At 40.1% G+C, this 12991-nt stretch overlaps 1 protein-coding gene across 1 annotated transcript in view; it reads right to left on the bottom strand.

Moving 5' to 3' along the window:
- The window catches only part of LYVE1 (lymphatic vessel endothelial hyaluronan receptor 1), a 13653-nt gene extending 4552 nt beyond the window's left edge, over positions 1-9101 (bottom strand). The window contains exons 1-3 of the mRNA XM_012654438.1: positions 8736-9101; positions 4936-5107; positions 4675-4814 (exon numbers count right to left, since the gene is read on the bottom strand). Of these exons, the coding sequence (XP_012509892.1) occupies positions 4675-4814; positions 4936-5107; positions 8736-8820 (397 nt within the window). The 5' untranslated portion in view covers positions 8821-9101. The remainder of the gene's footprint in view (positions 1-4674; positions 4815-4935; positions 5108-8735) is intronic.
- Positions 9102-12991: the final 3890 nt, after the last annotated feature.

Below are 12991 nucleotides of genomic sequence, written 5' to 3'. Positions count from 1 at the left end.
TTCAGGAGCAAACAAGGAGGTTATGGCAATTGCACAGAAATAGGAGAATTTCAGAAGTGCCTGTGATCCTAAAACTTGGATCTTAGAGATCTTCTGGGGAGAAGTGATTCTCAACCTTGGCTGCAGGTTGGAATCAGCCAGGAAGCTTCTAAAGAATACTGATGCCCAGGGCCCACCCAAGGCTTGTATGTGACTGCTGTGTGGTCATCAGCATGGAAGGGGCTACACTGGAACAGCATGGTTTGGCACAGTTAGCTCAAGGTTATATCCGGCTCTGTCCCTTATTGACTGTGACCGCAGGCAAGGTACTCGCTAAGCATCAATTACTTCTCCTGAAAGTAGAAATGATACATGGGTGTCATTTTAGGACTAATGAGATAGTAAATCTCTAGGGCCTTGCATAGTGTCTGCGCATGACAGATAAGATCTGAAAGAATTTGTTTCCTTGGCCTTTATGTTTATACAGGTGGCCTGTCATGGTATGAGGGAGCAATAGTAATCTGGTCCTGTGGTCCCTAACTGGTCGAGGGCATAGTGTAGGTCACCTGGAAGTGTTAGGGCCAGGTTCTCCTCCCCTTCCAAACTACAAACACAATTTCTCTAGATGTGCTGAGTGCTCTGATAGATACTAAGCACAGAGTATGGCTGGAGTTTCAGAGGATAGACAGCGGTAAGGGGTACGGAAAGGCTTCCAAAGAGGATAGCACTTGAGATGTGATCATGGCTCACTGTAACCTCGAGCTCCTGGGCTCAAGTGATCTTCCTGCCTTGGTCTCTCAAAGCACTGAGGTGTGTGCCACAGTGCCTGGCCTTGAGATTAGAATAAAATGTAGGAGTTAACCAGGTGATGAAGAGGATGGGCATTATGGCAGAGGGAACAGCTGAAACAAATGGTGCATGCAGAGCATTAATAGCACTTTGGTCTGGTCCCCAAACCTCACAAAGCAATAAAAAACTAAAGTTAGGATTAGGGGTGGGTTACTTTGATCCCTAAACCTTGCAAAGATAGCTATAAGAAAGACAATCAGGGTAAGGTTTACGGTCAGGGTCAGGGTTAGGGTTACGGTTACTTGGGTCCTCAAACCTCACAAGAGAGCAATTAAAAAGGAAATTACAAAAACAAAAAAAAATTAGGGTAAGGCTAGGATTAGTAATAGGATGAGGGTTAGGGAACTCTGATTCTCACCAAGATACCAACACACACTCACTTGCACATACATTTGGAACATCTAGGCTTCTATCCTGATGAGATATCTCTATGGATATGATGGATATGAAACAACATATGTTCAAGGTTATACACCTTAGCATTCTGTAGAATAGAAAAAGATTGAAAATAAGCTAAAAATCCATCATAGAGGACTGGTTGAATAAACAATGATACAGCCACCCAAAGGGGTATAATGCAGCCATTGAAGAATAAGAAATGTCCCAATGAACTGATATTGAGTAATTTCTAGGATTTAAGTGGAAAAGCCATGTGGAAAGCAGTGTATATGGTAAGCTAGTTTTGTAAGAAGGGTAGTAAGACAACACACAGACACACACACCTTTATACACAAAGCAACACAGAGGGAGAAACCAGAAATGAGTGAAAATGGTGGGTGGAAATGGTTCAGAAGGGATGGGAATAAGACTTCCCTGAATATACTTTGAAGAAAGTATACTTTGGACGATGGAGCCATGTACCTTTTTTTATCTATTCAAAAAAATAAAAATAGGACAAAAGTCAAACCCTAAAATTGATCACAAATAGAAGCAAATAAACCTAATTTATTTCAAAATGGTAATATGACCATATAGAGTAGCAGATTTTTTAAAGTCACTTTTGCACCCAATTCTTTGACTGTACTTAGGATATCTTCTAAGGACTAAAAGATATGGAAAGAAATCTTAAATTTTACTCAGTAGGTTTATTATTCCTAGTAATGTTGGTTTTGTAATTTTGAAACTGTTGTAGGATAAGAAAATATGTTATTATTTATTAGGAACTAAGATTTCAATATAAGAGAAGAGATACTAATATAAAACAAAGCACCTAATAAAAAACTTCAATTGTTAAATTTGAGTTGGAAAATCAATATAAGTTCATATATATACACATATATATAATTTATTAGCTGTCTACTGAAAAGGACTGAGAAGCGATGAAAACTCCAGTAGTAAAGGGAACAACTTGCATCCAAATCTTGGTTTCTAATTAACATTTCCCATTAAAAAGAACCAGGACACTCCTCGGAGAAATAAAATGCTGATTCCACATCCGGGGCAGAGAAAGTACAAAGTCTAGGACATGTTATTGTGCCAGGAAACAAGGAATTACCCAAAAACTAATGAGATAAAGGACATAAAAGTCAACTAGAATGGGCTCTCATTTGCCAGATTGAGGACAATTTAAGCATCCAAAATAATAAAAGAATAATAATTGTAAAATTGATTGTAACATATTGAACACATTGAATAAATAATATGCATGTGCCCATGGTAACGTAAGGGGGAGGGAAAAGGTGAGTGAGTGTGTGTGTGTGTGTGTGTGTGTGTGTGTGTGTGTGAGTGAGAGAGACACAGAGAGAGAGAAGGAGATTCTTCACCAAAGATACCAACTAGTAAATGTAGAAGGAAGGACAGATTTAGAAAAATCACTGTTTTTCAGTCCCCCATATATTAACTGATTCCAGTAAGGGTTATCAGTGGCTGATTAAATGATAGGTAATAGTTTATTGGGGGTCAGGATATCTGCATGATGTGAAAATATCACATTATAGATTACCCTACTAATTTCAAAGGGGAAGATATATTGTTATAGTTTCATTAGAGAGATCTGGCAGTCACCACCTTAATCAAATAATCAAAGTTAGCATAACTAAGAGTGAGACATAGTTACATTAAGTGCCTTCTGTTGTGACATGATCCAAAGTGCACAATATCATCTATGAAGTATTTTTGCCAAAAACATTGAACATGAGACTAATTAAGCCTTTAGACCTCACTTTCGGTATACAGGCAATACAGATGATGGGAGTACACGTTAAATGAAACCACGAGGAAATAGACAAATCCAAGCCCTCTCCCCTGGCCTTTTTTGTTTAGTCCAGAGGGCTGGGTATCATAGCATCACAGTGACAGCTGGCAGGAAGGCTAGGCAGATAAAAGGCAAGGCCACTTGACAGGCACGGGCTAGCTGTGAGAATAGCAGGCATGTAAATCACCAATTCCCCAGCCAAAGATGACAGGACAAAGAGGCAGAGAAGGAAAGGGAATGGTGAAAAAATGTTGGAAGAAGCCCTGTGTTCCAGCCTTGACTCTGCCACTAGCTGACTGTAGGACTGAACAAGCTAACCTCCCATTCTAAACTATAATTGTTTCATCCATGAAGTGGGAGAATTGGGCAAAGTTATCTCTAAGGGCCTTTTCTATGCTGAAGCCCTCTGGTTCAGAGAACTGCTGGGATCCTATATTGCCTTCCCGGGACAGTCTGTGCCAATGTTGGCTGGTGCACATTTGTCTCTTGGATCTTAGAGAAGGATTTTGAAATCTATCCTCTGTATGACTGCTCAGCTGCCTAAACTTTAGAAGGTCAGATATACGAGTATGTGTGAAGAGTAATAAATCAGACAGGGTTCTCAGACAAACTGAGAACAAGTGAGTATTTAGGAAGAGAAAAATTTTCTGAGCAATTACTTAGTTAAGCACTTGGACTAAGGCAGCCGGGCTCTCTAAGCAAGGTTAATGAGATGATTGCATGGCCATGAGTAAATTAGTCCTACTCTCTAGGCTTCGATCTCTTCCTTCATAAAATGGAGTTTGGGTCTTGTTCTTAAAAATGTCAAAGGTAGCATGTGAATTTCCTCTCCTAAAGAGGAACATGGGACCATGGAAAGAGCATGGTTTCAGGGTTAGACCTGAGTTTGAACCTTTACAGTAATGAGACCTTAGGCAAATGTACTTATGTCCTCTAAGTCTCTTTATCTGCAAAATGGGGCTAGTAAAGCACTCCTCACGGGGAAGTTGTCATATTCAGTGAGATAACCTAGTACAGTCGTCCCTCTATATCTGGGGGTTTCACATAAACGGATTCAACCAACCGCAGATTGAAAATATTTGAAAAAAAATACTGTAAACAAATAATACAGTATAGCAACCATTTACATTGTATTATGTATTATAAATAATCTAGAGACAATTTAAAGTATACAGGAGGATATACATAGGTTATATACAAATATGACACCATTTTATATCAGGGGCCTGAGTAGCCTCGGATTTTGGTATCTGAGGGCACCCTGGAACCAATAGCCCACAGATACCGGGGGACAACTGTACATCGCTTTGTCCATAGCGGATGCATTATTTACATTTGCACATTTGTTTTCTTCCCTTCTTCCTGATTATCTTGTAGGATTCGGGTAGTGGTGGTAGTAATTAAGCCTCTTGAATGCCCCCTCCTTGTGCCCTCTCCCTGGGATGCCATTCAGTCGTATTTTTCCTAACTTTTCCCCCTGAGTGGCACGTTGCCACCTCTAGCCCAGTTGGAGAGACAGTCTTGGGAGAATCAGATGACCATCGCCATGATCGCTTCTGCTGCGGCTCTGGGTTACTCTTCCCAGACTGGTCACAGAGCTGGAGATACCCAGAGAAAACATGCCACGTGGAAAGGCTGCAGATCTAACTTACCAGATGAGTTGTGACAATAGGCCCCAAACCTTTGGCTAACTGTAGCTCTCCAAATTAGGACGCCTATCCCATTCTTCCCACACTTGGGGTTCGGGAGAATCCGAGGGATGACTGAGAATCTGTCTTCGACCCATCCATAGCTGTAAGAGAATAATCGATGGTTGAACAGACAAATGATTAGAAGGCATCGTCTCTACTGCTGAACAAGAACACAGAGCCAAAAGAGCTCCAGCAGTGATAGTGAATCCAGCTCTTTCTCACCTGCAAGTCTCAAAGCCAGCCTTCAGTGCCTCTTCGACCTGGGCTCTGCTGGCCAAAGTCATTCCCAGCAGCCGGCAGGCCTCCTTGGCTTCTGTGAAATTCAGCTGCTGGCCTACCTTTTTGTTCACAAGGGTGATCCCCATAATTCTGCATGGCAGCGAGATGGAAAGATCTGCAAAGGAATCACATGGGTCCTCAGTTTGCTGCTGTCCTTGTTCCCAGCACTCAGGCTCTCCTTCCTAGCAGATCATTATCATCTTGGTGCAGCAATGAGGTCTGTCTGGCTGGGATTGGGGTTTAGAAAAAACAGGACACAGTCCACATATATCGCACAAGGACAGCCTGCTAGGTTAGATGGATGCTTGCTCTGGTCCAAGCTGTAAATCTCACTCCCTAGAAGTCCATCCTATCCCTCTGCATTTAGGTGCCTTGTTCCTCATGGGTGGGGCTTCGGCTACCAGTTCCTGGGTTGGAGACTAGATGATGCAGTTGTTGCAAACCTTTTTGGAGTCTGTAAAATGAAGCATCTGCCACTTTGAGGAAGATAGAATTCAGGACTCTGGTTAATAGAATAGTTAATAATACTCCAAAGCAATGTGGTTTGGGGACATTGCTATTTCTGAGATGGGCTGAAAATGTACTTGTTATAACAGAATGTGAGTGCTCTTAGTTCTAGTCTTCCCTGACCATTGGGGGGCAGGCTTACCCAGAAGTTCCTGGAGGAGCTGGGCAGTAGAACTTAGACAGCAGGAAAAGTAAATAAAGGAAGTAGAGTCAGACCTGGGCTTCTGTCCTTTGCTAGCTCTGTGACTTTAGGCTAGATACTTCATCTGTTTGAGCCTCAGTTTCCTTATTTATAAAATGAAGAGGGTAACAATATCTACTATACAGTGTGATGAAACTAAATGAGTAAATTCTAATAAAAATGCTTAGCATAGTGCCTGCCACACATAGTAGGTGCTCAATAAATCATAGATAACATAGTATCATTCTTATCTTTAAAGCATTTTAGTTTTAGTCTGCGAATGACCGATTTCCCTGGGGAAGCTGAGGCAGTGGAACATGTAAGATGTAAATAATATTTCTACTCACAATCTAACGGGTTTGGGAGTTCTTTTGACCCTTTTCCTCTAGGCTCTGGGATTTGTGGACTTATATGAAATTGCCAAGTTGCATTGTATTTCAGTACATTATTCCTACTGAGCTTCATGCATGAAAGTCCATAAAGGATATTTAAATCTCCCAAGGAATTGCTTATACACAGGGCTGAGTATTGGCCGCCCAGTCAAATGCTTTGACCACTTTCTAGGTTGGTATTTAAAAGAAGTTTCTTTTTGCAAATACTGAGGGAGCATTTCTACGAGTCCTCCATGTGACCTTGTTGTGTTCTGGAACAGAGGCTGGGGAAAGGGATATGTGCATAATGGATGCTATTTGTGGATGGCGATGTTTTCTTCCAGACCCTGGTCTCACCAAGAGAGACCAGAGTCAGCACCCCAATATTAGTGTTTGCAATTGGGGTGACAGAGCAGCCTCTTATGACCGACCATAGGTACTGACACTAATACCTATAGAAATATTGATATTGATATTAATATCACTTGTAATTTCAACACTTATCATCTGTTGATGTTATCCTATGCCAAATCTTCTTTTACGAGAAAACTGAGGCTCAGGAAGATTCAGTAACTTTCCCAAGCCCAAGGACACAGAGCAACTAGGTGGCAGATTGGGGACACAAACCAAATTATGCCTGACTCTAAAACCCCAGGTTTTTATTTTCCTTTTTTTTTTTTAAGAGACCGGGTCTCACTGTGTTGCCCAGGCTGGTCTTAAACTCCTGAGCTCAAGCGATGCTCCTGCCTCAGCCTCCCAGGTAGCTGGAACTATAGATGTGTGCCACTGCACTTGGCTGTGAACCCCGGTTCCTTGACTATGACACTGTTCTGCCTTCCACTGTGTTACAGGGGACTGAACACACACACACACAAAACTAGGCTGAACTCTCTGAACACACCATTTATCCTGGAACATGGCTCCTTTATTGTAAGACCTTTCTATTGCTCAGATCTCTTATGGCTGCTGCTTTGGGAATTGAGAAGGTTTATTTATGACACTATGAAGTAGTCTTGCTACTCTCTCATCATACTTCATTTTTACTCTAAATATTATGAGAGTAATGATAGACTTATTCTTGGTGAATAGGCCTAGCTTTTTTTCTATCATTAACTGGCTGTTGGGATGTCGGGCAAGTCCACATTCTCATCTGAAAAATGGGGATGGCTATATCTTCTTCACACGATTTTTTTCAGAATTAAATTAGATAACTTGTACCTAGTAGAGGCTGGGTCCAGTAGGAAGTCAACAAATATTAGTCATCTTATGCTTTCCTATTTCATTTAGGGATAAAACGAGGAAGCTGGAATCCAAGGGGTACTTTCTTAAGATGTCTTAGGAAATGGCAAACATAGTAGAAATAGTATATACTTACGAATCAGATATATGTATGTAATATCAGATAATACTATATGCTTAGGAATCAGAGCTGAATTTAAATCTAAATTTTATAATTTCCTGACTGCATGACATTGGGCAAGTCACTTGGCCTCACTGAGCCTGTTTCTTCATCTATAAAATGTCTCCTTGAGAGGATTAAATGAAATCATATTTATATACCTAACTTTGGATCTCTATATAATTTGCTCTCAAAAATAGTTCCCATTTCCGTTCACTCACCTTCATCAGCCACCTTATTCCACAATCATGGTTATGATAACTTTTGGCTGTTTCCAAAATTTTAATTTCCTTAGGAAATTTTTGCCATTTTTGAGGATGGTCCAAAGAGTGTGATGGAGTCATTGTCAAAGAACAGTTTCCAAAATAGTTTAAATAATGGCAGCATTGTGGGGAAAAGTAAATAGTCTCCCCAGAGGGTTTCAAAGAGGATCAAACTTATTTAAAGTAACAGTTCTGGTATTTAAAAAACTCAGTCATATAACTCTAACCTCCCTTATAAAATTAAATACAACAATATATGAATCAAGTCTGGATATCTGTTTCCAACATATTTTATATCTCAGGGCATATTCCAGCATAGGAACATACAATTTTCTTTTTAAAGTGCTGAGATTTTCATTTGCCCAGAGCTGCAGTGAGTGATTTGTGGTTACAATTTTTTGTCTACAGTGCAGAATTAGGTTTCCATTTAGGCATCTCAAAAGCCCAGAAAACACTTTAAGTCATTCTTTTGGTAGGGAGCTGATGGCTTAATTTTCAAACTTATAGTTTCACAGATTTTTTTTCAGTTAATTTGGTATTTATTGCATATTAAAAATGTTGCATTCCATTTATAGTACAGTAAAATTGAAATTAAAATAATTATGCTGACACTCCCCAAAACAAAAAAAGTAGGCCAACATTTAGTGAAAGTTACCCATTATTCCCAGGCTTAGTGATTGCTTTAAATTTTTTACAATCATGGTTTTGTTCTTCAATGAAACCCTTTTAAAAACAAATTATTTCTCTTCAATATTTTATTTCAAGATATTCTCATTAAAAATATTCCATAATCAAAAATAAAAGTCCAGATGACCTAAAGGAAAATGTAAATCATTGTGGTGAAGTTGACGATATGTTGAAAACATTTCTGGTACAGCAATACTATTAATTAGACCTGCTGTTGACATTGAGGGTCACACTCATTCCCAGTAGTAATTCATAGTCGAGAGGTTAGTAGGCTTAGGATAGTTTGCAAGATCTTGCCTTGCCTTACCAGTTTGGAAATGTGGTGAGAAACCTACCTTTTACACGGAGAGAGCCTTGGACCAGGAGCCTCGTGGTCCAGATGGAAGCAAGAAGCAACACCAGGCTGAAGCCCTTGGCCATTGTGCTAACCCCTTAGAGCCAGGGAGGCACCCCAGATGGCCACTGGCAGTATGAGAGGCAGATGCTCAATCTCTGGTCTGGATGGAGAGTTCTGGAAATCTGTTGAGGCTCACACTGCTCCACTTCACAACTGAGACATCCGGATTTCCCTGCTTTCAAGCTTCTGACTTGTCAAGGTCACTGGGGGAAATGAATGACGTCCCTTGAACGCCCAGGCTGTACTTTGTGGATGGCTTTCTGGAAAATTTAGCTAATGCTGACTCAGAAAGCACACAAATGAGGAAGGCAGATAGCACAGTGTGAACTGTTGAAGGTTTTCCCAATTCCCATATTCCCCGCCACTCCCTCTCCCCCACCAGCTCAGTTCTCACATCATTCATTGTTATTGCCGGTGGAGCTCATTCATTATACATGAGGGCTGTCCGGAAAGTATCCGGCCATGTAACCATTCTCATTATACTAACAATGGCTGGATACTTTTCGGACAGCCCTCATAGTCCTAGAAATGTCTCTGTCCCTAAAGGATTTTGAGCATAGGCTGTGCTTCTTTTCCTCCCCCAATCAGTGATTTTTTTCTTTTTTTCCCCTCCCAGCTGCCTTGTGATCTGTGGGGTATGATGCTGAAGCTCATAAGAGTAAATGCCCATTTAAATACCAAGTCCAGCACCTCATGCCTTCCTTGGGGTCTTCTTTTAGACATTTGAAATCTCCACACCACTACAGAAACCAGGCATGTATAAAAATTCATATTTACAAATCACAACTGGGGGGGGATACACAAAATTAGTCATTTTACACTTTACGAAGGGATTTTTGACTTTACAATAGTAATCACTGCAGAGTTTCTTTATATAATAACTTTCTCTTTAATAACTTCTCTAATATTCTGGTAGACCAAAATTGAAATTTAGACTCCACCTTTCTCATTTGATGAATGTGAGGTATATCTGTGCTGTGCAGAGTACAATCTATGTTTTCCCAGATGGATTTTCAGTGGTTTGTCCTGCATGGTAATTATGGAGTTCTGGCTTATGAGCAAAATCTTATAAGTTTTCTCCAAAACGAATATCTTTTATAGGATTGGTATATGGATAACTAGTCCTTTTTTTATATAAGTAGGATTGATCATCAAATTAGATAGCTGTGTGGAAAACACCAATAACAAAAAGAGAATCTTCTCAGCACAAAACAGAAAACTTCTAAGAGACCAGGAAAATAGCCCTTAAATATCCCCAGTACAGATCTCATTACTTGGGTGAGCACAGCCCTAGGCTCCTAGTATCTCAGAAATATTTGTGACTCTATTATCATAGTACCAGTAGACAGAGAGGCAGGAATCATGTCCTCTTCATAATTATCCTTAAAGCCTAGCACCATGCCCAAAAGAGAGCTGGCTCTCAAGCATTTGTTAAATTATTACAAAAAGAAAGAAAGAAGAAAGACAGGAAGGGGAAAAAAGTGAATCGCAGAGGGCACAGCTTTGGATAGGAGAAATAGCTTATAAGAAACGAGAAGAGTACCTAAATTTCAGAAACAAATTGCTAGAGAGGGATCTATTGGATAAAGGGAATCTGTCTGATTATATTGGTGCTTAATAATGAGTTTCTGGAAGAGGAAATCTTATTTTTTTGAAAGCCCCTATTGAGAGAAGTTAAGTGATCATTGGGATGTGATTGAAAATTCTTGATTGGAACTTGCTGCTTCTCTTGTCAAGTGTGAATATGCCCAGTCTCAGCTTCTAGTCTCCCCCAAGATAAGTTTCCGAAAAGTTTGTTGCCAAGGGTTAAAACCCAAAGTGGAGAACCATAAAGAAAATATTGCCAGATAATCTCTCTTGACCATTTTGAGAAACAATGTTCAGGATATGGAAAAAGAATCAGCAGTTCTGTCCACTTCTGAAAAGACAGCTTGTGCTGCAATCAATCAGAACCAGTAATTAAAGAATAAAGTTGTAGAATTAGAAGAGAAATTTGAAAAATGAAAATGAAGAGAACAATCAAGGTTCAAAAGAGAGCAGGAAGCCTGGAATATTCAGGCCAGTTTTCTTGTTCCCTGAATATGGAAAACAAAATTGAAAGTTATGTTTAATCTGATATATGCAAATACAAATTTAAATGGAGTAGAAATTTTGAAATGTGTCATGAGGGAAGGAAATCCAGTACCTTTCAGAGTACCAGACTGGGGGTAATATCTAAATTTTAGTTTCAGTTCTAACACTAATTATCTGTGTGACTTTGAGCAAGTCAGTTAATTTCTCTGGGCCTCAGTTTTATCATCTGTCAAAGAAGGGAGTTGAATTATATGAAGTTAAAAATAACATGGCGATATAATTCTATGGTACTTGATATTCTAGGGATTAGTTATCTAAAAATATATATATAGGCAAATGTATTCGTCAGTGTAGTTTAACTACTATACCAAACAACTCCAAATCTCAATGGCTTAACAAATTAAAAGTTTATTTCTCTCATGTCACAATCCAATGGCTGATGGGTGGTGGTGGTGATGGTGGTGACGATGGGGTGTGTGTGTTGGAGGGATTCTGCCACACAGTTATTCGTAGGCTGAGACTCCTTCCGTCAGTCCCTGTGTAGGTAAGTTTTCCCCAAGATCTTCACGTCGACGCAGCAACCAAGGAAAGAGAGTTCAGAGGATCATGCTGGAGATTGTTTTAGGGCCCAGGCCTGGGAAGCAGCTATATCGCTTTCACCAATATTCTTTCAGAACTTTGTCGCATGTTCCCATCTAACTGCACCAACTGCAAAGGAGTTGTAATCCAGCTTTGTGCCCAGGAGTAAAAGGAAAAAGGATTTGGTGAACACGTAGGAGTCCCTGCCACAGTGTGCCTTTCTGATCACCCAAAACAGGGTTCACTATTCCTCACATGTAGAATACAGTACTCTGTTCTCAAGGGAGATGATCCTAGGTCCCATTCAGCTCAAAGTCCATGATCTCCGAGTTATGCTCCGTCTTCCCTATCGGGTCCAGCTGTGGCACTTTGTGGTGTGGTGATCTGTGAACCAAAAAGGTTATATACTACTCCCCAAATACCATGGTGGAGCAGGACCTGGATGACCTTAACAAAAACTCACATGTGTAAAGGGGAAGAATGGGGAGAACAACAATCACCAGCCATGGTGTTTCTGGAATATCAATGAAGGGACATTATAAAGGCCATTATATCAGTTTTCTATTGCCATTAAGAAATTACCACAGGGTGATGGACACACTTACAGTCATGTCTCAAGCATTATAAAAGCAATTCATGTAAGCAAAAATATTTGTACTCCTGTAATACTTTGAAATGAAAAAAAAATCTCATCAAACTATAATTCTCAAGACAGTGTTTTGTAAATGTTACTTAATCACATAAGTAACCTTTTATATTTCATTATCTATAAATATTGTGTTACAATTTGAAAATATATCCTGTTTAGCAATAAAGAATTTTGTCAACAGCTAAAAAACAAACAGACAAAAACAAATTACCACAGACTTATCATCTTAAAATAATACTATTTATTATCTCACAGTTTCTCTATGTCAGAGGTTCAGGTGGGCTCATCTAGGTCTCACAAGACTGAGATCAAGGTGCTCGCTGGGCTGGGATCTTACTTAGAATCCACTTCCAAGCTCATTCAGGTTGTGGGCAGAATTCATTTCTTTGAGATTGTAGGAATGAGGTCTGTGGCTGTCAGCTGGGGTCCATTCTCTGCTCCTAAGGGCCCCTCCATTTTCAAAGCAGCAATGACACACAGAGTCCTTCTCATACTTCTAATCTCTTTGCCTTCCACAACTACCATTAGCCAGAGAAAGTGCTCTGCTTTTAAGGGCTCATGAGATTTCCTTGGGTCTAGCTGGATAATCTCCCTATCTCAAGGTCAACCATACCACGTATGCAACATAGTAACAGTAGTGATAGCTCATATTCAAAGGCTCCAAAGATTGGAGTGGGACATTTCGGGAGGGCCTTTTTAGAAATTCTGCCTCCCAGGTCACCTACCCTTGATTAGATTCTGATTCCACTTCCTGGGAGAAACTCCCATGTCCACTGCTCTCTGTGGCCACTCATTGTATATAATCTTTCTTGGCCACATTTGAAGTGGATGTTAAGGAGTATGTCCTCCTTGGAGGTAGCACAGCTTTTGCAGTCTGCTTCCTACTGGCATAA

Source organism: Propithecus coquereli, unplaced genomic scaffold, assembly GCF_000956105.1.
Source record: "Propithecus coquereli isolate 6110/MARCELLA unplaced genomic scaffold, Pcoq_1.0 Scaffold44, whole genome shotgun sequence".
In the NCBI taxonomy this organism is placed as follows: Eukaryota; Metazoa; Chordata; class Mammalia; order Primates; family Indriidae; genus Propithecus; species Propithecus coquereli.
This window is presented reverse-complemented; position numbering and strand designations above follow the sequence as displayed.